This window comes from Pelmatolapia mariae, linkage group LG15 (genome assembly GCF_036321145.2).
Source record: "Pelmatolapia mariae isolate MD_Pm_ZW linkage group LG15, Pm_UMD_F_2, whole genome shotgun sequence".
NCBI classification, from domain to species: domain Eukaryota; kingdom Metazoa; phylum Chordata; class Actinopteri; order Cichliformes; family Cichlidae; genus Pelmatolapia; species Pelmatolapia mariae.
Genome location: NC_086240.1, coordinates 12,375,873 through 12,397,941, shown reverse-complemented (window position 1 = coordinate 12,397,941; position 22,069 = coordinate 12,375,873). Strand labels below are relative to the sequence as shown.

Below are 22,069 nucleotides of genomic sequence, written 5' to 3'. Positions count from 1 at the left end.
TGCTCCACTTCTAAACTGATAAAAATTTAAAAATAAATAAAGGGAGGGTTGGAGGAGAAGCCTTATAAAACATATGCAGGAAAAAAATGCTGGAATCACCCTTTGATTGCCCCTATACACAAAAAAACGTCATATTTATAAAAAGAACTGGAGAATCAAGTGTTAACAAAGGAAACAAAAAAAAAAATATCCCAGAACAACAACACAGCACACAGGGACAAAGACACAAACACACACACAAAAGGCATATTAGCCAAGTTCCAATTTGTGAGTAAGAGGGTTATCCGTTCAGCCGTGCATAAACACAGACGGGCAGGCTGATTCAACCTACAGAGCCCGGACAATACTGTACCGACGGCAGCAACATCTTGAGCTGTCACGGCGTGTTAGTCAAAGCAGGCGTGAGGAAGGGCCACAGTCCTGTGGAAGCATATTGTTATGCACACATATTGGAATAAATGGTTTAGTTTTAGCTGTGCATACATGGAGAAAAACTTTAAAAGAGTAATTGGAAGACCAGTGGATGGACAGAAAGACTCAAAATGGGCCAATAAAAACAACAAAAGTTATCAAAGTTGGACTCTAAGGAAGTCTCTGCCTTGCCTACTTCCCTCATGGCCTCTTCTGTTTTATATTCATAGATCCTTTAGATGTCACTGAGCTGCAGTTTTGGAAATGTGGACACAGGTCAGTCTTTTTGTTATCTTTTAACACTCTTTCCTGCCGTCCTGATGGCTCCTTTATGTAGTGCTGAGGTGAAAGTGGGTCACCTTCATAACCCCGTCAGTGTCACTTCCATCACCCCCTCATACTGTCAGCTCTCTTACATTTCCCTGAAGGCCTGGCCCATCACCTCCAGCTGCTAGCTATTATGTCTTGTTCCCAGGGGTGGCCACCCAGAGGAGCATCTTCAGTTATGTCTGTCCCAAATGACAGTGAAGCATAGTCTAGATGCAACCATGCACATGGGACCAAATGATCCATGCAAATATATGTGTGTGAATGAGTAAGTGTAGGCTCAAACTCATGCCCAAGGTTAGTAGGAAAGTCTTAAAGTATGCACACAAGCAACTAGAGATAACTCAAAGCATTTTACTTCCTGGAGAACCTGTCTCATACATGAAAGGTCAAAGGTCTTTTAGGTCACAAAAACACAACACACAAACACACAGAGATGCACATGCAAAACCAGATGGCACAGATCACTCAGATACAGCAGGATGGAAATACCCTAACAAGACGCGACAAAGCCTGGCTTTGTGGAAAAAGCTTCCATTGCATCTGCTGTGACCCTGGCACTCTTACATACAGCGTATCATTATCTCTAAAAACACTTCAGGTGACTTAAACTCTGAAGCAGGAGCCTGTTCTGCAGCCAAGTCAAACACCACAATCATTACAGTAGCAAAACAGCATTGTAGTGCTAACAGCAACTACTACCTGGACACTGTAATCACAGTAGATTTCAATTTAAGACTCATATCATCTTGGAAATATACCTAAATATCTTATAGATAATTAAAAATATCTATTTAGTATTTATTTAGAAACTACAAAATAAACAGCTTTCTAGTACAAACCAACAGTCATTTGTTGTTGTTGTTGTTTTTTTCCTCTCTAAAAAACACTAAAAGACAAACAAACTGCAGACTCTCTTTAATCTGTACCTTTGCCATCATGGTAGGGATGCTTTTTCCCTGGCGAGCCCTTAGCCACAGATCCAAGCAGTGGTTTTGGTGTCCAGAGCGAGTCCTGTTTCTGGTGGACTTTTGACACAGAGAGCAGACGTTTGTGCAGGCAGCCCTCTGGCCTGGTGGGCCTGGGGCTGGGGACGGCCGGATGCTGCAGGCTGTTCCCCATCTTGCTGGCGGGCTGGAAGGAGCGCAGAGTTCGTTTCTGGCCAGGGGAGTCCTCATAGCAGCCCCTGTGCAAGCAGTTGACCACCGGCTCCGAGGAGAGGCAGTGCACGTATGTGATCATCCCCTGCTAAGACCTAAAACCCCCCACTACCTGCCCTCCCCTGCTCTATCCAGGACCCAAAACCCCCCAACTACTCCTCCTTCGTCTTACACAACCCTCCTTCTCTGAAGCCCCCACTTGTAGTGTTGGGATGGACGGGTGAAGGGTGTATGTGTGTGTGTGGAGACGCCACCCCCCCTTCACTCCCAAACTCTCAATAGGCCCCCTCCTCTCTTTCTGGAAAGACAGGATGGACGTTTTTGCATCCCACAAGGGAGCCAGTGCTCCCTCTGTCTCCTCCTACTGTTTTTGTCTTTCCTGTCTTTCTCTCAGGGGATCCTATTGACTTACATTGATTTGCCTGACAAAGAAAGCAGCGCTCCGTGTTCGATTACAAGATTTATCTCCAAAACAAATATTTCACAGAAGCATTACAGAATAAAACTATTGAAAAACATGACTGTTGGTTGGCTGTCTTGAAGAAATGCTGGCAACTTTTGAAAAAACAATTCTGACCCTAAAATAAGACCACAATAACATTTCTAAATAATCCAAAGACGCAAAAACTAAGGTTTAGAAACTGAAAATGTCTGTGGTTAAAGCGTGTTTTCTTCTACAATGTGTGTCCTTTGCAGAAACCTAGAAGCATCACCACAAATTGTGCAAAAAAATCCACCAATTGTCAAGAAACTGGTTGAGGTCCAAAGACTAGAAAAAAAATCAGCCCATCCAAAAGGGTATTCAGCCAAGCTTTCAGCATAGAAGAGCATCCTCCTTCTTCTTTCTTCGATCTACAGGAGATAGAGCATCAGGACTGTCCAGTGGCGTCCACACGGTATGTCCTCTGGGCTCCTCCTCCCTCCTCGTTCCTCGGCGTTGCTGTTCTAATCTGTAAACCCAGATTATCCAGCCTCCAGGCCTCTGATTGTGACAGACACAAACCACAGATGGACACCAGGCTGCAGATAATGAAGTACATCACCTCAACTTGACAAATGTGTGGAAGTTCAGGAAGACCTGACGTGCTGGCGTGTCAGTAGGTTAAACTCGGATGACGCAAACTCAGATGTAAGACGCATGCATGTAGGCCACTTAAACTGCTGCCTCAGATTTAGCCCCACATGACTGCCGTTACTAAGCAGATATTCACCTGAAACCATCATAAAGCATGCACACACGAGGAAGGCGACAACTAAATGCAAAAGGATTTAAACTCAAGAGGAAGCTAAAGATGACCACAGATTGGGGATTTTTAGATAGCGGTGAAAAACAGTTCACTGTAAAGACGGCAGCGACAAGATTAAAAGATAAAAAACAAAGAAACAGATCGCAGATTAATAAACACGGCGAGCCACTTGCCTCCCAGGTGAGGGTGTGTATAATCTTTAATCTGCTTCACTGTGAGTGTGAGGTAGGCTAAAATATTTTGAGATGCTCAGATTAATTAACAGGAGGATGGAGTGACACTGAACTGAAGAGTGGGTAATAAACAAGTGTAAGAAAAGTGAATGAGAGCTCAAACACAATCTGGGCCAGTAAACTGAATAAAAATGGGGTCAAATGGAAAAGAGTAAAGTAAATAAAAAGGGAGAAATTCATTGAAAGCACCAAAGGTAAATGCCTCCCTCTGGTGGTGGCTTACACCTGTGCAGCACAACACATCTAAGCTATAATCATCAAAACCATTAAAGCTTTTTTTTCCAAAAAAAACTGTAAAAAAAGAAAAAAAAAAGAAACTAACTCTGTGGTTGAAGAGTCTCCCTCTGCAAGAATCTGCTGAATATATTTGTGGTTTGAGGACTTGAATCTCAGAAATTGGATTAGACACCTTTTACTATTTTCACGTTTTTAATAGATAACCTGAAAAATAATGTGCAGACTGATTCATGAGAGTTCTGTCAGTGCACAAATCTTATGCAACTTTGGTGAAACTGTGGCTGTGATCCTGCCAAAGCCACAGCAGAGAGCTAGAGGCTAAAACAGCCATTACTGATGGTTATCATTTCCAGCGCATGGTGAGGCAGCCAACACGCAAGCTGATTACAAAAACCAAAACCACTGTGAACACACACACACACACACACACACACAACATAATGAACAAACCACAGAATGCGTGCGCGCAGCCACAAAGCCGCTCGTATAAAACAGTTTGTAGACACACGTAGCCCAATGGGCAAGCCAAAAGATTCTGGCTGTGGCTGCACTTAAACTGCACTTAACGCCGTTGTTGCCCTGAATCCATACATGCATGGACACACAGTGTGTCACCCGGCCCATTGAGAGAACAACATCAGGGGGTGTGAAGTCATGTAGGCCAACACGAGCAACACAGTGAATGGGACCATCATCACAACAGGGGATGTTTCAGTTGTGACAAAGAAACATTACAACCCTTTTACAAACAGGTACAGTACATGTATGTGCGTGAGAAGAGATGTTTGCAAATATATGTGTGTATTGCCTGGCATGCACTGCGGTAAGTGTGTCACATTCCACTGATTATGAGCGCGTGTGTGTGTGTGCGTATGTGTGTGTGTGTGTGCGTGCGTGCGCACCTAGTTAGTGAACAATGTAAAAGTCACACTGGATGGGTTTGTGTGTAATAATAGATGCGCTACACGAGCGTGTATGTACACTAACTTTTGCACATAGATTCTATGTGTGTGTTTGCAGCCTCGGGGGGGGGGGTTGGACAAGAGGAAGGCTTTGGTAAGAGGACAATGGTAGCCATGGAGACGCAAAAGGTCTGAATGGAGTGAGAGAGCACCTGCATGCTGAGTTAGACTTCTGTCTGGGGAAGTCATCCACTTGCGGGTGAAGTTTGAAAAGACAATGGCCGACTCCCTGCGGACAACAAAACACTTCCAGCATTGTCCCAAGAAAAAAAAAAAACAACAACTTCCCATTAACACTCGCTCGCTAAGAAAGTTTTTCTGCATTACTATTGTCTCAAGCTAGAAAAAAGACACAATAAGACCCCGTTACTGACTCCTACAATTCCAAACCTCTAAACTTTGCCCCCAAAAAAGCTATTGTTTTGAAAACTCTTTTCAGAAGACAGAAGGCTCACTGGGTTCCTGGCAGATCCCATTCACAGGCCACTGGAACTTAACGCTCTATTGTTTACTTATCAAGACCAAGATCTCTTCTGCTACGACTTGTTTACAGAGGTCAACATCCCATTGTGAACTTCCTCTCAAACTCCCATGCTCATTTACATATTAACATGATTGATTTACGACCAAGTCATGTATCGATCACTGACAAAACCTGCAATAACTACCCGAACTTCCAAAGCCATCTACCCACGAGGCCATTTATCGCCAAGCTACATCTGTTTTCTTTTTAACTAAAGAAATTCTAGCTAAAGTCTAGCAGGCAGCACAAGTGGTCTGACTACATTTTCTTAAAGTGTGACTCACTTTAACAAACAGCTAGGCGTTGGTTTTAGATAACATTTAAAATCTGACTTTGTATTATAGCTCTTGACACACGATCCTTTTCTATCTACTTAGATTAAAATGCAGATGGGAACAAGCAGAAATATCTTCATGGTTACAACATGTTGTCGTTTTTCACATTAGTTTAAGTGCTATGTCACTAAACTGGCTTTAAAAAAGGTAGGTGAGATATCCTAAAGTCTTTCACAAGCCATGTTTTAAAAGCCAACTAACCCTCAAGGAATACAGACAAACTGTTGCCTACATGTTAACACCTCTCTCCTGTCCGCCTCTTTTTCCCCATCAACACTCCTACCCAGAAGGCCAGGGGGCAGGTAGTGGGTCAACCTCCGGTGAAGAGGTCACAATGTCTCAAGAAACACAGTACTGGTGGAGATGTTACTGGAGGACTGTCCTCTTACAAGTTCAAGCAAGTTCACAAGGGAGGCCGTTTAATGATTCTGGGAAATAAAGGTTGTGGACAAGAATCTCTTACTGAAAACACCAGTAAGAGCCTTCATGTGTTTCAACATGAAAATATTAACATAGAACTACAGTGCACGAGCTTAAGTAGGTCATTAATCTATTTTTCTCCTAGAGATCATTGTTTGCTGACATGTTTGTAGTTTTTAATGGTGATAATCTACAGTAAAGCGCTTGAATGCCTTAGACATGTGGGGCATGTGGGAAACCTGGAACTCAGTTTACACAAATTCTATACCAAAAAAATTCTCATCATTCATGCATGTGCTAACTCTTTACATGGTTAAACCAACGGCTCAAAATATGAGACTGAAAAAAGACCACTTGCAAAATATACTTTATTTTTGAGGCTGAAAAAAAATCCTCTGTGGAATTAAGAATAAAGTCATTGTAGTTTGAAAGCTGAATTTTCTGATGACTAACTTCAATGAAGTTTTGGTTAAAAGCTTGAAAGTATCTGAGTAACACTGCAGAGTCATACGGTCTATGATGACGGAATATTTGGTCATTAAATAAGCATCAGAATATGTCACAACTGCTGCCCATTATAAAAGAAAAACATATGAAGCATCTGTAATGAGTGAACTGCACACAGGAGAGCAAAATAAACCCCAGAAAAGTCAGGATCAAGAAGTGGACATGGACTGAGATGCCCACAACTGACCTTTCTCTGAAATTTCTGTGCTAATCAAGGCTTACATTCATCAACATGTAACTTTCTATATCCCCAACCCCCGGAAGGCTGCAGGAAACTTCCAATTTAAGTGAGAATGACATTTCCAGCTCAAACTAATCCCTGCTCATGTCCTATCTACTGACTGGGGCTCAAGTGCATAAATAACTTATGTAACATACCAAAATGCACACCAAGTCACAGAGCCTAATTCTGGCCTCGCAAATGGCTTACACTGCAACGCAAAGGTTTACTGCAGGGGTGGTAGTGGTGATTCACCCTGGCCACACAGCACAGCTGGCTGTGGAAGAACATGGGCTGAAATATGTCACATCTGTCTCAGAGCTGGCAACCTCGACTGAGCGAGGGGGGGTTAATATCATAACATTAGTGGACATTCTGTAACTGGCAGCCAATGTAGAGTAATCTACTGGTCGGATCATGGTATTTAATGTAATACTGAGTATTTGGGTCAGTTTGTCATCACTTGTGAAGCTAGAAACCCAAACTGGGAATCGTGCTTGTAGCTGATTAAAGTGAAGCAGCGTCTACATGTCAATAACCTGATCCTGGTGTGACAACTTTTAAACACTCAGCAATCTGAACATTAAATATTAATCCTCCTCTTGCTGTACGGTTAGTTAGTTACTGCTGACCACAGAAAAACATGAAAAAAAAACAAACAAACAAAAACTGGCAATCTCGTGTAAAAAATGGCTTCATCTAAAAAAGAAAAAAAAAAAACTGAATTCCTTCTCCAGCTCAACTCCCACAACATCTGTTTCTCTCCATTTTCCAAGCCGGACTCGAATCTCACAGTGTAACTGACAACATAAATTACTGCATACAGCTGATGAACTGGGAGACTGCCACGTATAGTTGATGTGTTCACTTTATATTACCTCATTTCTGGAAGCCATTAATCTGCAGGCTACAGAAAGAGAAAAAACAACCCTGGTTTAACAAGACAGATCATTTCCTCATTTCTGAAATAACAGCTGATTGGATCATTTACCAAGAAAAAACTCAGGGTTTCTTTTTTTTAAATATATATTTAACATCTTAACTTTCTTGCTTTTGACTGGGTATCGTTTGGCACTGCAACCCAAAACTAGGTCAAATGAGACTATAAAATGTTATTCTTCATAATAAAATAGCTCATGTGTTGTCAACATTAGTACATATTTAGCTGCATGTGATCCCTGTAACCATGACAGGTGAAGTCACCATCATGATGTTCTGGAATATGACTCAAGCAGCAGGACTAAAAGTTATGGAATGACAGGAGCGGGCAGGGAAGCGGGTTTTCCCTCTTTATCAGCAGCATTGTGTTGTCTCCCAAACAGCATATTGTGTCTATTCTTTGTAGCATAGTTTCCATGAGTGTTTAATAACAGAAAACAATGTCAAACGCAGTAAAAGACGAGCGAGTTTCCCCTTTATCTCATTTCAGCTGGTCAGTCAAGTAATAGCCAACACATGGCCCCCCACTCTGCAGGAAAGCAGACCAGCAACTGCTGCTCTGCCAGCTGTTACTGTGAACAACGTGCACACTGAATACACACCGATACGTACGGGTGTAAGCAGCTCTACACATCGCTCATCGCCCCTGAAACCCACACCAAAGTTACGAGAATGCAAACAGGATCACAGCCAGCAGCGTGCAGAGACACTCTGCTTAAAGTCGAGAATAATAAGAGTAAAATGAAAGGGAGGGGAATCAAACCGCAGTCAGGAAATAAAGCATGCTTGAATTCAAAGACCCTTAATTAATCAGAGACGGAACTAAAGAACAAAGGAAGAGATGATTAAAGTGGAACAGGAGTGTTTCCTTCACTGAAGGAAAAAAAGACACAAGGAAGGATATTGTGCAGAGGAGGCTGCTGTGAGAGAGATTAGTTTCCAAACAGGGGAGGGATGGAGTTTAACTTTTCTTTGTCTCACAAAAGTCCCGGGGAAAACTCCACACTCACACCGAGTCAGTGCCAGAGCTTTCATGCAATGAGCGGCTACACTCACCTTTCAGACAGAACATGGCTCTTCACTTATTTCCCCCAAACAAAACTGCAGTTTCTTCTTTTTTTCTTGCAGCTCACCATTTCCTCATAACCATCCTGCTTGTCCTCCTTTTCTCTTCCTCTCTCCCGGTTTCTCCACACCGCTCGCTCAAGCCGATCAAAAGCAGACACACTGATCCTGACACATACACTCCACTCTCCATCTCCCTCCCCTTCTTTCCCCTCTCACACATACATGCACACGCTCCGAGTGGCAGCTAGCCAACTTCTACACTGCAGGAAACTGCCTTGCAACCCCCCCTCACTTTGCTTCCCCTCTCTCTCTCCCTACATCCCTGGATATCTCTCTACCACACTGACACCCCCATACCTTCAACCCCACCCCATCTCCCCGCCCATCAGAGCTAGAAGCTCAGCCTGGATCTAAAACTCTTAAATCCACTGTCACCCACAAGCCCCCCGATTGGTCACCTTCACAGATACCCAAGTACACACATATATGTATACATATGTGGCATTTAGTCAAATACATGGTTTTAAAGAATACATTTGTTGCTTGGGAGGAGGCAAAAATAAAAACAATAATATATACACACACACGAATACGCACCGTGTGAAGCTTTTACTGGATAATGATGGCAGAGAATCTGGGCAGTCAGCAGTTCAGAGTGAGACAGGGGGCCCCGGCTTGAGGCCGATCCATTGTGCGCTGATCAAATATAATCGCTTTAATCCCCACAATTCAACTGCTTGTTATCAGACGCAGTTACAAGCGTGGTGCATCACAAACTCTCCAGGCAGGCCGATCCCAATCACCCTCAGCGTCGTGCCAGTCGCAGACAGAAATACAGGCTCACTTACAAGATTTTGGAAATACACATGAAAATACATTTGGTTTATGGGTGTTAAACTGATGTTTTTTTACCACCTTGTTCAGATGTGCAGCGAGAATAGCTTATGGATCTGATTCTGGGCCATTCCTCTATGACTTAAAGTGCTTTGTAAAGCTCACATGAGGTACGCTTTTCACAAAAGGAAGATTAGTTTTAGGTTTGCTGAAATGATAGTAATCAAAGACTTTGACTGTGCTTTCAAATCTAAAAAAAGAGGGGAAAATCATACTCTCTACAAACCCAGTAAATCAATATATGCAGCTAGACAACACAGTGCACATTGACAAGAGTAAATTAAAGAGTCAACATAACGTTTGGCTTAGTCCAGACTGGATAGCAGAATGCAAAATGGCATTGATTACCAATGATGCGCTGTAATGGCTTTCTCTTCCTCTGCAAAAACACATTTGGTGTGGCAGCCTTTGATCTTAAGTGATCTGTGGTAAGTTATGTAAAACCCAGAACCCTTAGCATTCATTTATAATCCAAAGCCCACACGTACAGTACGTAACAATGCGTGATGGCTAAACCCTGTTTGCTATGAATCTGCCCAGGGCTACTGGTGACTACTGAACTTTATCAGAAGATGAATAGAGCCGTCCAAAACAGAATGCCGCTGTGCTAGCTGATCCAAGAGGCAAAACCTGTAATTCAGGAGGTGATCTACCAACCCTCATCTATAGTTAGGGTTATTGTTTGACTTGGAAAGAGTGATAGCTTGGAACACAGACGCTGGTACTTTATATAGTAAGAAACCAGTTAGGTTGGTTCAGGCAACTAAAGACCCAGAACTCAGTAAAGACATTATTTATCTCTCTGTTATATGTAAGAAGATGGATGGATGGAAACTTTAATTGTTAGCTTTTCATTCTACATCAAGAGAAAATACCCAAGTAGACAACCTAGAATTGGTGCACTGTAAGCTGATCCAGTTTTGAATAATATGACAGTGATATTGTATAGCAGAGTGCTCACTTCTGTTGTATACTGTATAAACAGATGTTTAGCAGACACAAAACAGACAAAGGCTTACTTCGTGTCTTTAAGATGTTATGGTTCCACTACATAATTACAGCAACGGTGATTAACCTTGCATATAATTAATGCTGATATTTATGACTATTACCTACTTACTTGGCAGAGTGTACGCTCTGTGCAGATGTTCCAAAAGAGGATTAAAGTGGCACAATCATAATAAAACTATGACGTCCAAGCGTGATTGTTGCTTGCAGGCTATAACACATCTGTCTCGACCAGATGTGGCCAATTAGAGGCTGACTAGTGTGCAAATGTGTAAGTGTGACCTCGTGTGACGTGGAGCCTCAAGGAAAGCATGATTGACTGAAATGAGAAAGCCACAAAAACGCAGCCTTGGAAGAAAAACGCGCTGTTCAAAATACGCACAAATGCTTGAATAAACCCATCTAACCAAACAGTAAAATCTCACTTCATCAAACCTTCACCTTAATTGGCCAGAATGGCTTTAACTTTAACCTTCTCCTATAAAACCTTTGGCTTACAAGCAGCATTTTGAGGTATGCGTAATCACCGCTCTTGCAAAGCTGAAACTGTCAAAGCAGAGAGGTGGATTTCCTTTGCTTTTACACACAAACACAGTCTTGTTAAGATTAGTTTCAGAAGTCAGTGCGAGCCACTGGTCGGTATAGCAAAATTTTACAGTGTTCTTGTTTAAATCATCTACAAATAAAGAAATAAACTTAATTCCAAATATTTACTCAGTCTTCTTTTCTCACGTTTATAAATTATATATTTACTATTGCAATTTTGAAAATTCAGCCCATAGCATGCTCTAATTGAATCATTTCATTAAAGATTATCTTCTTCAAGTATATTTCTGCACATGGACTACATGGCAGCACACAGTGACAACCTCTTTCTGTGGGTGCAGGATGCAAACAGTACATACAGGAAGATTTCAGCTTCTACAATGCAGACTGTCTTCAGATTAAACACCGTTTTAGGACTTGAATCACGTCAAAGGGCCCGTATCAGAAACACAGACAGCATCTTATCTAGGTGTTCAGGACATCCTCTGTCACATCCACTGCTGTGCAAGTATGCAATGTTTTAACCGCGGCGCACTTTGCATTAGAGATAAGACTAAATAGCAAAGGCAGATAAAAACTAAGCTTGTTGTAGCTTCCACAGCTCAGATATTTAGACACGTGACGAGAAGGAATCTGAAAAAAAAAATCTGACTCTGCCATTTTAAAAAAAAGAAGCGATTAGTAGCAAAAACACAAAAAAATAAAGAAAGAAATAAAGAAAGAAATAAAAAAGAACACATGTAAGGATAAACATGAACATACTGGCTCTAAAATGACGGAAAAAGATCATTTCTGTTCGTATTACATCATTATAACTCACGCATTTGTCGTGAAGAGGTCTTTTTTTTTTTTACCTCACCACTGTGTTGGGACAATATCAGTTCATCCTATCAAACTAAACCCTGAGACCTCTATCCCCTTACAAGCTGCTAAAACCATGTTCACCAACATAATCACTTGTTTTTCCTCTACTTGCCCTTTTTTACCAGTGAATCTGGCCTTTTGTGGATTAGATCCCACAACACAGAGGTAATAGGATACATACAATATGAATCAAAAGGGTGAGTGAAAAAAAAAAATATCAGGTGGTGGAGGTGGTGGTGGTGGTGGTGGGGTGGGGTGGGGGGGGGGGGGTGACTTAATTTGAGCTAAAGCTGAACTCTTGTGTGTACCGGGATTAGGAGCATTTCAGCACACAATAAGACTGATCTGGGGTCAGCTGGAAAAGAGATACAAAGGAGGATCAGAGAGGAAGTTTGGACTTACCTGTGGATCAACACCGACAGCAGCATGTAGGAGAAAAGAGAAAAATGATTAGAAGCAGTTTATAAGTGTATAACACTTGTTATAGATATGCTTTTTTTAATGAATGTTTCGCGTGTTTCTATGTACAGCACTGGTGTGTTTACAAGCCCTGGGCTGTGGGCCACATCACCAGATTTCTGTGTCTGTCTTTTAATGAGGCCTTCCTGGTTTATACATCCATCTCCTCTCCCAACAGCAAATTATCATCTGCTAATCTGGATTTACACAACGACTACACGGTAATGATGAGTGTGTTTCTGTGTGTGCCTGTATAAAACCCTCCGCAAAAAAGACAGTTATGCAAGAGTTTGGTCTGTGAAGCCTCTCAAAAATTTCACCAAGCATCCCACAAAGAGAAATATGTCCTCAAAGACCCTTTTCTTACAGCCTGCCTTAATAAACACGTCTTCAATACTGTGGAACCTAATTCTGGTTCTGCCACAGCTGTGGCATGACAAGGTATGGTTAATATTTAGGTCACTGTGCTCCTGCCCCAAATATGTAACACAGTGACACGCTGTAGATACCAAAAACTACATCACACGTAAAACTCTGCTGAAGACTAATCCCCAAATCTCCAAACTTCCATGTTAACACGGTGCAGGCACACTTGCCAAAGGAAAACATCTGGATAAACAAGAAGACATTGAGTGCACCTTCATCTGGTGGTTTGATGATCTATAAATAACAACCAATAAGGAGTACAGTTAACAACTGAGACCTAGATTCCACTGTCTGATGGGGTCCCACCAGCTGCAGGTTGGTTCCTTATTTGAAATGTTGCCTTTTATGCTTTTCTATGACAGTAAATTGAATATCTAAATTTTGCGATGCTTCTCTGACACGGGTGCTCCCAACTGCCTCTTATCAAAAGGGGAAAAAAACAACAAAAAACAAATGGTGGTAAAACAGCTCACAGCTCACACAAAGAAGAATAGGAAAGCTCCTGGAAAACATTTAACTATCCCTTTATAAAGCTTAAATTAGCATTGTGATATTTTGTGACGTTTTGGAGATCAGGGGTCGGACTGATTTTGCAGTTGCTCCAAATCCACAGTTTCGTTTTTGCAAGATGGTTAAAATGACACTGTCTGGTACTGAGCTATTAAATCAAACAATGACATTATGTGAAAAAAAAAACAGTTAGATAATAAATACAGCAGTCGTATGCAGCCTAGAATTGGGACACAGCATGAGGATCCAACGGCACAGGTCAGGTGCCAGCTACAGGAGGAAATTTATTTAATGAACTGATTGTTTTTGTTTTACTTTTATTCCCTTAGAATTCTTGGTAATGATATATTTATCTACATTTGTTTAAATTAATTTGACATTACAACAGAACTGGGACTCTATCACCTGTATTTCAATTCCTAAAACAGGAAGGAATAGCCGTTACAAAATATAGCTATATGTTACACTTGCTCAAAGTTTTTTTAAGAATCTTAATAAAGTTAATAAATGTCAAATTGAGCCACACCAGGAGCACTTTTGCTATTTTCTGCCTTGTTTTTGTTTTGTTTTGTTTTGTTTTTTTAACTGAAACGTGCAGTTTTTTTGGTAACATGCTTTTTGGGCCACATTTCCTCTCATTTGGTGGGTGTGTTGGAGGTTTTAACCAATCAGCAGCGATCTGTATATAACCCATAACTATAAAGGCATTGCAGACAATGAATCGGTTGGATGTCTGACGAGCCACCGTTTCCGTCTGGAAAAAAAAAATATATATATACACATCAAACCAATAAATAAAACAACTTTTGCAACGTTTTGTCGGGGCTGCAACTGGCCCAGGAAGCACTCACTCACTCACACACCCGTTACCTCAACAACCGAGGCAAACACCCAACCAGCCGAGCTGGAGGCTACATCAAAATTGCAGGTTTTGCATCCCCAGGCACTCATTTTCGGGCTATATTTACACAGAGGCACAGTGCGTGGCTGCCCATATGCCTTGTAATGGGTCTTGGCAGGCGTGTGGAAGCAAGATCCAGATGTTAAAAATACTTAAGGTTCAAACTGGAGACTTATTCCCGAGACATTTCCTCTGTGTGCAGTGTGCATCTGTACACTACGTATATATGTGTGTGTGTGTGTGCACTGTAGATGGAGTAATTTTATACTGACCTGTCTATGACACTCTCTCTGGCCTGGAATTAGCTATAAAAAGATACAGTCTGTCTACAACAGAGGGAAAGAGAGAAACACTGAAAGAACGAGGCTGTAAAAAGAAACAGCAGGAGAAAGAGCATTAGCTTGTGAAAAACAAAAGTCTAATGCAATAAGTCTGATCAGTTCCTGTCTTGTTATTGTTTAAAATCACTTATTCACACTTGAATGCATCATCTCCATCTCCAAGCTTTGTAGTTGGAAAATATATCCCTTGGTAAATAAATTAGTCACCCTTATTTTTCTGAATATTTAATGGGAAAATGATTTGTTTCTTTAAAATGTGAGTGAAAATTTTAGATTTAAGATTTTGTAATTATTCCAAGAAAGGACTGAAAGAGATCTGTGAAGAAATAATGACAGCAAAGAGCTTTCCTGAGGGCAGCGTGAGGGGCAACCACGGATGAGATAGGCAGACTGCAAATAAGGTAGGATGATCTTCTTATGTAAGACAGATCAAACAGTGGAATCACATGCGGTGTAGTACATTCAGATAAAGATTTGGCTAGAATACAAAGACATTTTCTGCCACTGAACCACATGCGGGCAATAAAAGGGCGCATGCTTGGTTTGCAGATATAAAATCCATAAAGGTTTAGGCTGCGAAACAGCGCTGCAACACTTATCTCTAGAGTTAAGGGACACAAATAATATTATATGTAATCTCAAGTTCAAGATTATAACCAGGAAAAAAAACTATCCTTCAGTTAAAACTAAAAACAAAACACTACATACCAATATAGTTACCATATAAACTTTGACCGGCTTCTGCTTTAACCCTTTAACTATGAGAAAAATGTCAGGACCTTCAGCTATGTGCGTCTCTGAGCTGTTTTAGGAAGGGGCAGGTTCAGAGGTGATAGAGTGAGAAGGAAGGAAGGGCTGAAACATGCAAAAACTTGACAAGAGCAGCAACAAGCTCACTTTCCTGGAGCAACAAAATGTCATCATATATTGTCAGGTGACACTACTCCAGCCCTGACCACCAATAGGGACACCGATTCAAAATATGTTCTTAGCATTGACAGCAGACTGAGGCTACATGTGGCGCCTATGCTGCTAAATCATTGTTATTGCTCCATGTAAGTCTCCATGCTATTGTGACAATCTTACCCCAAGAAGCTTTGCACCGATTGGTTGGACACATTAAGATAAAGAAAGTTCCGATATGGAAGCAACTAGTCATCATGTTGCTGAACTGCTTTAAAAATAAAACGCAGAGCCAGGCAGAGAGACAACACATGTAATTTGCCTATTCAAGCTGATAACAACTTGTTATGTTACCGTTAGTGTAATAGCGAGGCAAACATGGGCAGATACTGATCCTGAATGTCTGAAACTTAGGCTACAATATCTGCTTTTTATTTGGTTTGTATTTTTGTCCCACCTGCCTCCCCAAAGCCTTTGTGTCCAAGCTTGTATGCATGTATAGCCTATCCCGCTCCAAGGGTATCTAAAGTATTGGCAATAATTTTAATGTTAATGTACAGTGTGAGTGAAACTACCAATGGCAGCAAGTCTCAGAGTTAATGCGAGTACCACTGGTGTCTTTTTCCATTCTCAGGCAAAGGTTAGGCTACAGTTACAACCACTCTCCCCAAAGTCAAACTGACACCTCTGACCGAGTATGCACAGATGCATGTACCCCGGCACACAACTAATGAACCAATCAATAAATAATGAGAAACTGGAAACTTAATACCCCTAAAATACTGCCAGGTTTAAATTTCATTCTTACCTCAGACAGAAAGACGTCCAATATTAAAACTCTAAACTAAAGAGCTGAATAAAAGAAACTATTATTTAGTTTCTTGGTCTCAGTGATGAGCTATCCAGGTCTAGACAAACACAAACACAAACACACCCTCTCCCTGGCACCAAATCCTACACTCACATTGGTACCAGCCTGTGACATCACCGCGCCCGCTTCCGGGGCTGATGTATCATTGCTGACTTATCACACAGGGACAAAGTGCCCTTTGACCAGCCACAAGTCCTGCTGACCACAAACACACACATCCAACTTAGTCTCTAAGGCAACCAGGAAGTGTGAGGGTTGTGGAGATTGAGAATAGGGTGCCATAAGAAAGAGAATGAAACAGTACTCGCTTTGCTTGTGCGTGTAAACACATCATTCGCCGTCTCCCTAACTGAGCTCGAGAACAAAGAACCATTCTAACAAGTTCAAGTTCAAAAGGTCAAAGAGACGTAGCCAACACACATGGTTAAGTAGGTGTGTGTCCAGTATAAAAATAAAATAATCACTGCTTTTCTTTTTGTTTCCCCACTCTCACCTATTTTGTGTTGAGGCCGGTACACCCAGTTATCGTCGTCCTCACCCTCGTCTCCGTCTGAGGTGTGAAGGTGACTGTGAGACTGAGAGTACGGGTGGCGGCTGTGAACCACGTTGAGCTCGTTTTGGCTCTGGAAGACGCGCCTGCTCTGGCGGGAGAGGTTGGACACGTTGAGCCAGCTGAGAGCCCGGGAAAGGCCCGCCGGTTTCCCCTTTCGGAATGATGCGGACCTCCTGTCTCCTCTCATTGTCGCTCAGAGAGGTCTTCTTTATAACTAAGCAAAAAAATATATATATATATCCCCAGCCGTAAATCCTTAGGTTGGTAGGTAGTCCAGATATTCACACTTACTAAACTGTTTCAGACTCTTCAGATTCAACGATAAGCACTGAATTAGTTCCAGCAGGACATTCACCCATATCCCGCTTTACTTTCCATTTGCTTAGCGCACTTCCACATCATGACTCTGACCCACACAGCCTCCTCCTTCACTTCATCTCTCTGCCGCAAAAACTTAAATCATCTTCTCCTTTCTTGTCCTCCTTTGTGCCTTAAAACTCCAGGCGTGATTCCCAAACCCAAAGGGGTAATTAAGCAATCCAGCAATCAGGAAAATCACCGCCCTTCCGCGGCGCACACTTCTCTGTGCACAGTCCCCTTTTTCTGTTATGTTCCTCAGTGGTGCATGACAGGGTGGAGAGAGGTTTCCAAATTACCCTACGATTCTTTTCAGTCTCAGCAAATCAGCGGTTGTTGTTTACGACCATGTGTGCCCCTGAGTGTTGTTATCTCCAGTTGTTAGCACGCGCCAGCTGAGTCGCACCATCTTAGAGCCAGGGCCTGACCAAGGGGTTAAGAGGTTCCCGGGTTTGTTGCCGTCCTGATGAAGTTACTTGCATGCTCACGCACTGGCATAGGCACACTCACATGTGATACTCCCTTTGCTGGGTGTGCAGCAGAAATGAGGATGCCTGTCGAGTTTTTCCAGAGAATTTAGAACCAACTTCTTGTGAATCCTCATTCGTTTTCCTCTCCGTCCTGTTTTGATCCCTTTTCCGCAAATATTACCGTCACTAGCGGTTGAGGAAAAGGCGTGCTAAGCAAAGGCTGTGATAAAAGGTCCCAGTGTTGACAAAGCTCTGGCTCTGGATCTCCAATCAGCTGATCTACACCAGTGATAAAGCAAGAATTGGGAAGGCAAGCCCACACCTGCTTATCGCACCCAGGTGAGTTAAAAAGAAAGGGTATGCTGGTGAGGATTGCCCAGACTCTGCTCTTCGTGACTCCTGAAGTCCTGCAAGTGCGTGACTACTAGAGTTGACAATTTGTGCTGTGAGTATAGGGTTAAGGTTACACCCAACCCTTCACACATGAAGCTGAAATACGAGTCAGCCCGTCCCTTCTTCCTTATTCCCTGCCTCTCTTCTTTCTGTTTTCTGCGCTCCCTGATCGCTGCTCTGCCCCGCCATTCATTTACTGGCATGGCAACCACTCCTCACACCCTCCTTATGTCCTTTCCTACCTCCTAAACACCTTTTTTCCACCCCACATACACTTCTATTTACATTCCCTGTTATCAATTTCCCACAAGTTCTTTTATTTTGAACACAACGGCTTTAACCCCAGCCTCAGCAGTACTAACCCTTAACTACTGTTGGGAAACATGCAGTGTGTGAGGAACACAAAGGCCCTCAGGGATAAAAACATGTATGTAGGGGGGTGGAGCCTTCCCACCTGAGTGTAAATGCATAGGGAGCACAATACCACTAAGGTGTGACAAAAAACTGAATGAGTGAGTACACAAACACACGTAGGCCTGGCTGAGAAACCTAATCAACTGTTCTCACTTTCTTGTTTACCCCAGAAAAGGAGGAAAATTTAGAGGATCGTCAGATCGTCAAGACAAAGATCTGGCACCGTAAGGTGTTTTTATGGATCCATTACTCTACTGAAAGACTATTCCAGATCTGTGACTGCGATGTAGTGTAAGCTTAGACTTAAACCCTTATTGCTCTCTCAGGTCCCCGACCTCATTTGAGGTTTCCCTTTAGAGAGAAAATCTACTACGTCGGCACTTGTTTGTGCACAAAGCCAGGTGCTCATTTCCAAGCCTAGCTTGGAATATACAAATATAGGCAATCAAGTACACACCACAGATATATTTTTGAAGACCTTCGGTCACAGTGGTGAGACATAGAGCCATAAGCCCTTTAATATTTAACCAACATTACTCTACTGTGCAGCAGTGATCAGTAAGACATGTCAATAAAGTGAGACATCAAAGTAGGTTTTATTACAGCAGAGGGAATGATGTGGGGGATAAGGACATAACTAATAGTTAACCAGGTGCTTTGTGACCTTGACCTGTAAAACAGCAGCAAACTATAATCAGTCCATCCTTGAGTTGAAGTAAAAGTTTCAGCCCGACGTGTAAAAAGATTTTTTCTTTTCTTCCCTAAGAAATCACAAGAAAAGAAACCAACGTCTGGTCACAGCAAGTGAACATTTCACCACCAAAATCTAAACTTTGGTGGCAAATTTGAAGGAATTTCTTTAAGGTTGTCAAGAGACATTACAGTCACAAGAACGCGATTAACGGACAACTCAAACACAGAGCATCTGGCTGCATTCAGGACTAATTTATTTTCTTTTTTGAGGAAGTGAAGCTTAATAACATGACCCATAAGTAGAGTCAAAATTTCATCACAGGTCAGCGTTGTGATTCAACCCCCCCCCCCTCATTTATATTTAATGAAGTGCACATGAAGGAGATAAAGCACTGACGATAATCAGTATATTAAACTGTAGATTATAGACAAGTGGACATTCAGCAGCTTCAGCTTGGTGGCGTGTCACCAAAAGAAGAGCGTAAACATCTCTGACTGCTTAGAAGCAGAAGCACAGCTTTCACGTGTCTAATCCATTAAAACCTTGATAATGTACACAATTAAATTTGAATAGAGCGACATGGAGAAGATGTTTTTTCCAGCTATGATCAAGGTCATTTTAGTTAACTAAAACTGGATGTGAAAACATATTTTGCTTAACTATAAATCAAATACAGACCATTTTCTTCCCTGTTGTTGGCATTAAATACAAAACACATTTTAAGCAGGCTTTAATCTTTCATCAGAGACATTACAGGCTCCAAAAAGAGTGTCACGTTACCTCAGAATGTAAACACGATTATACCATCAGAGCCGTGTGTCAGTGATTAGCTTTGAAAACGATGCCGACTCTAAACACACTGGTGTTTAAACAGGAAACCATGGGTCACTAATGTCATGTTGGGACACTCCTATCAGACGTGACAAGAGAGGACAAGAGGAAAAGCAAACAAAAATCCAGACAGTGAAGAAGTACAGGGCAATTAAAGCTAAATTACTCTAAATCTTATCAGAGTATTGACTGGATTCACACATTCCTGCATCAAAAAGACATGCGGTACAAAGTCAGAGTTGACCAGGTGGAAAAAGGAACAAAAAGAAAGAGACTGAATGGACATAACTGTGTACTCTGATAAGATTTTAAATGTATAGATTTTAAATATAAACACACGCTGCCACCGCTTGTGTGCCACAGACATAAAGCTGGGACATGAGGGCCAACCTGTTTGTCAGGTAACCCAATCAGACATTAGACTCTGGGTATACCTGACATTGATACACACTCACCACACAAAAGGTAAATACAGCAGATAAAGAAGCCCAGCTGGAAAAAGGGGGGGGGGGGGGGGGGGGGGGGGGGGAGCATTTAGTGCATCCAGCAGTGCACAACTGTCTTAAAAAGCCTTGGCTGAGTGTTTCTGCCAAGTTTCAAATTCCAGTATGTGCAGTTTCACAGTGTGTGCTTCTCAGTGGTAACACATTCACACAGGCAGTTAAACACAGGGGTTCAGCTCCACCACAGAGGAAGGCTTTTATTACACCAGAGCACCCCACATTTACTGGGACAGTTGGTGCCTTTGCGCATGTGTGTGTTTGTTTGTAAAAGACCACTTTTGGGCAACAAATTCTAAACTGTACGGTTTGACACCAGCTGATTAAAGTCGTATTTCTGGAACGCATTTGTTTCCCCAATTTGGTTCGACTGCAGTCACATTCAGTGTTTAGGAAATTTACATGCTTTACATTATGGTACATCCACAGGACGGTAATGTAAGTAAAGGAAAGCATGCTCGACTTCTATGTGCATGCGTGTGTTATATACTGTATGTTCTATATAAAGTTCCTCCTGGAGGTGTTGGAATCTTGCACACACAAGTGTCAGATTTACACCTGATGAAACTCAATTACAGCAAGAATATATCTACACCTGCAACTTACAGGAAGATCCGCCCACATTTCAAAAATTTCTACCTAAAGAGACGTCATTACTTATTTGTTGGTTGTCTTCTTTGTAAACAGGTGTTATTGCATCATATTGGATTTACACAATAATACTGTTAAGAGTTACGGGAGGTTGAAAGGCTGGTGTGTGAGAAAGACATTAATCATCAGCGTTGGCCGCCCCGATACGACACCTACGCAACACCTACACAGATAAAAGTCATACTCAATGTTCCTGCTTTGCTCCTTCTGGCAAAAACTGCATATTAAGAAATCACGACTGATAAAGGCAACCACAAACAAACCGCAGGCACACTGGGAACACGGGACAGGGAGTAAAGTGATTAACTCATGTGATAATAGACTACTAGGGAAGGAAAATGTGAGTCACACAGTATAAAGTGTCCTCTCAGGTTAGCTGCTGAGCAACTTCAGACCTCCAGGGGGAGAGGTAAGCCAGGCCTGGAAGCCCAGCAGCAGCCCACCACTAGAGGGCTGTTGCTGGGCTTCCAGGCCTGGCCCAGGCCCAGCAACAGCCCTCTAGTGGTGGGCTGCTGGACCTCTGGAGCATTGAAGTCCACTACCATGCTTTTTTTGTTGTTGTTTCATATAATCTGCATCACAATATTCATCTGTTTCCATGAAATATGGTGCAGTTTTTTGTTTTCTTTTTTAAGATTAAGTAGTTGATTCATTCAGAATGAACTGGCTTAAATCATTTGGAAAATAAAACACTCGCTTCGGTTGATTTTTTGATGAAAAACGACAAACATCGTGTGTGCTTTTGGTGGGAATCCAGTTACTTTGTGCTAAATAACAGTAGGTTTCGCACTGGAGAGGATGCAGAAAAGATGAATTTTTTAAGGCATCATTTTTGGGTTTTCTAGCAGATAAAAATAATCATCTATTATCTGAAAAAAGAGGAGATTAATCAGT

The 22,069-nt window shown here is 41.9% G+C and overlaps 1 protein-coding gene across 6 annotated transcripts in view; it reads right to left on the bottom strand.

Moving 5' to 3' along the window:
• nhsl1b (NHS-like 1b) overlaps nt 1-22,069 on the bottom strand; it is a 102,290-nt gene that overhangs the window by 39,747 nt on the left and 40,474 nt on the right. Inside the window, exon 1 of one of the 6 annotated variants that reach the window (XM_063496417.1) lies at nt 8,578-8,799. The exons of 4 other annotated variants lie outside the window; for them this stretch is intronic. In XM_063496417.1, coding sequence (XP_063352487.1) covers nt 8,578-8,593 — 16 coding nt within the window. In that variant the 5' untranslated portion in view covers nt 8,594-8,799. Of the gene's footprint in view, nt 1-1,667; nt 2,002-8,577; nt 8,800-22,069 lie in introns of those variants that run through there. One more of the 6 variants, XM_063496413.1, reaches the window with a different exon arrangement.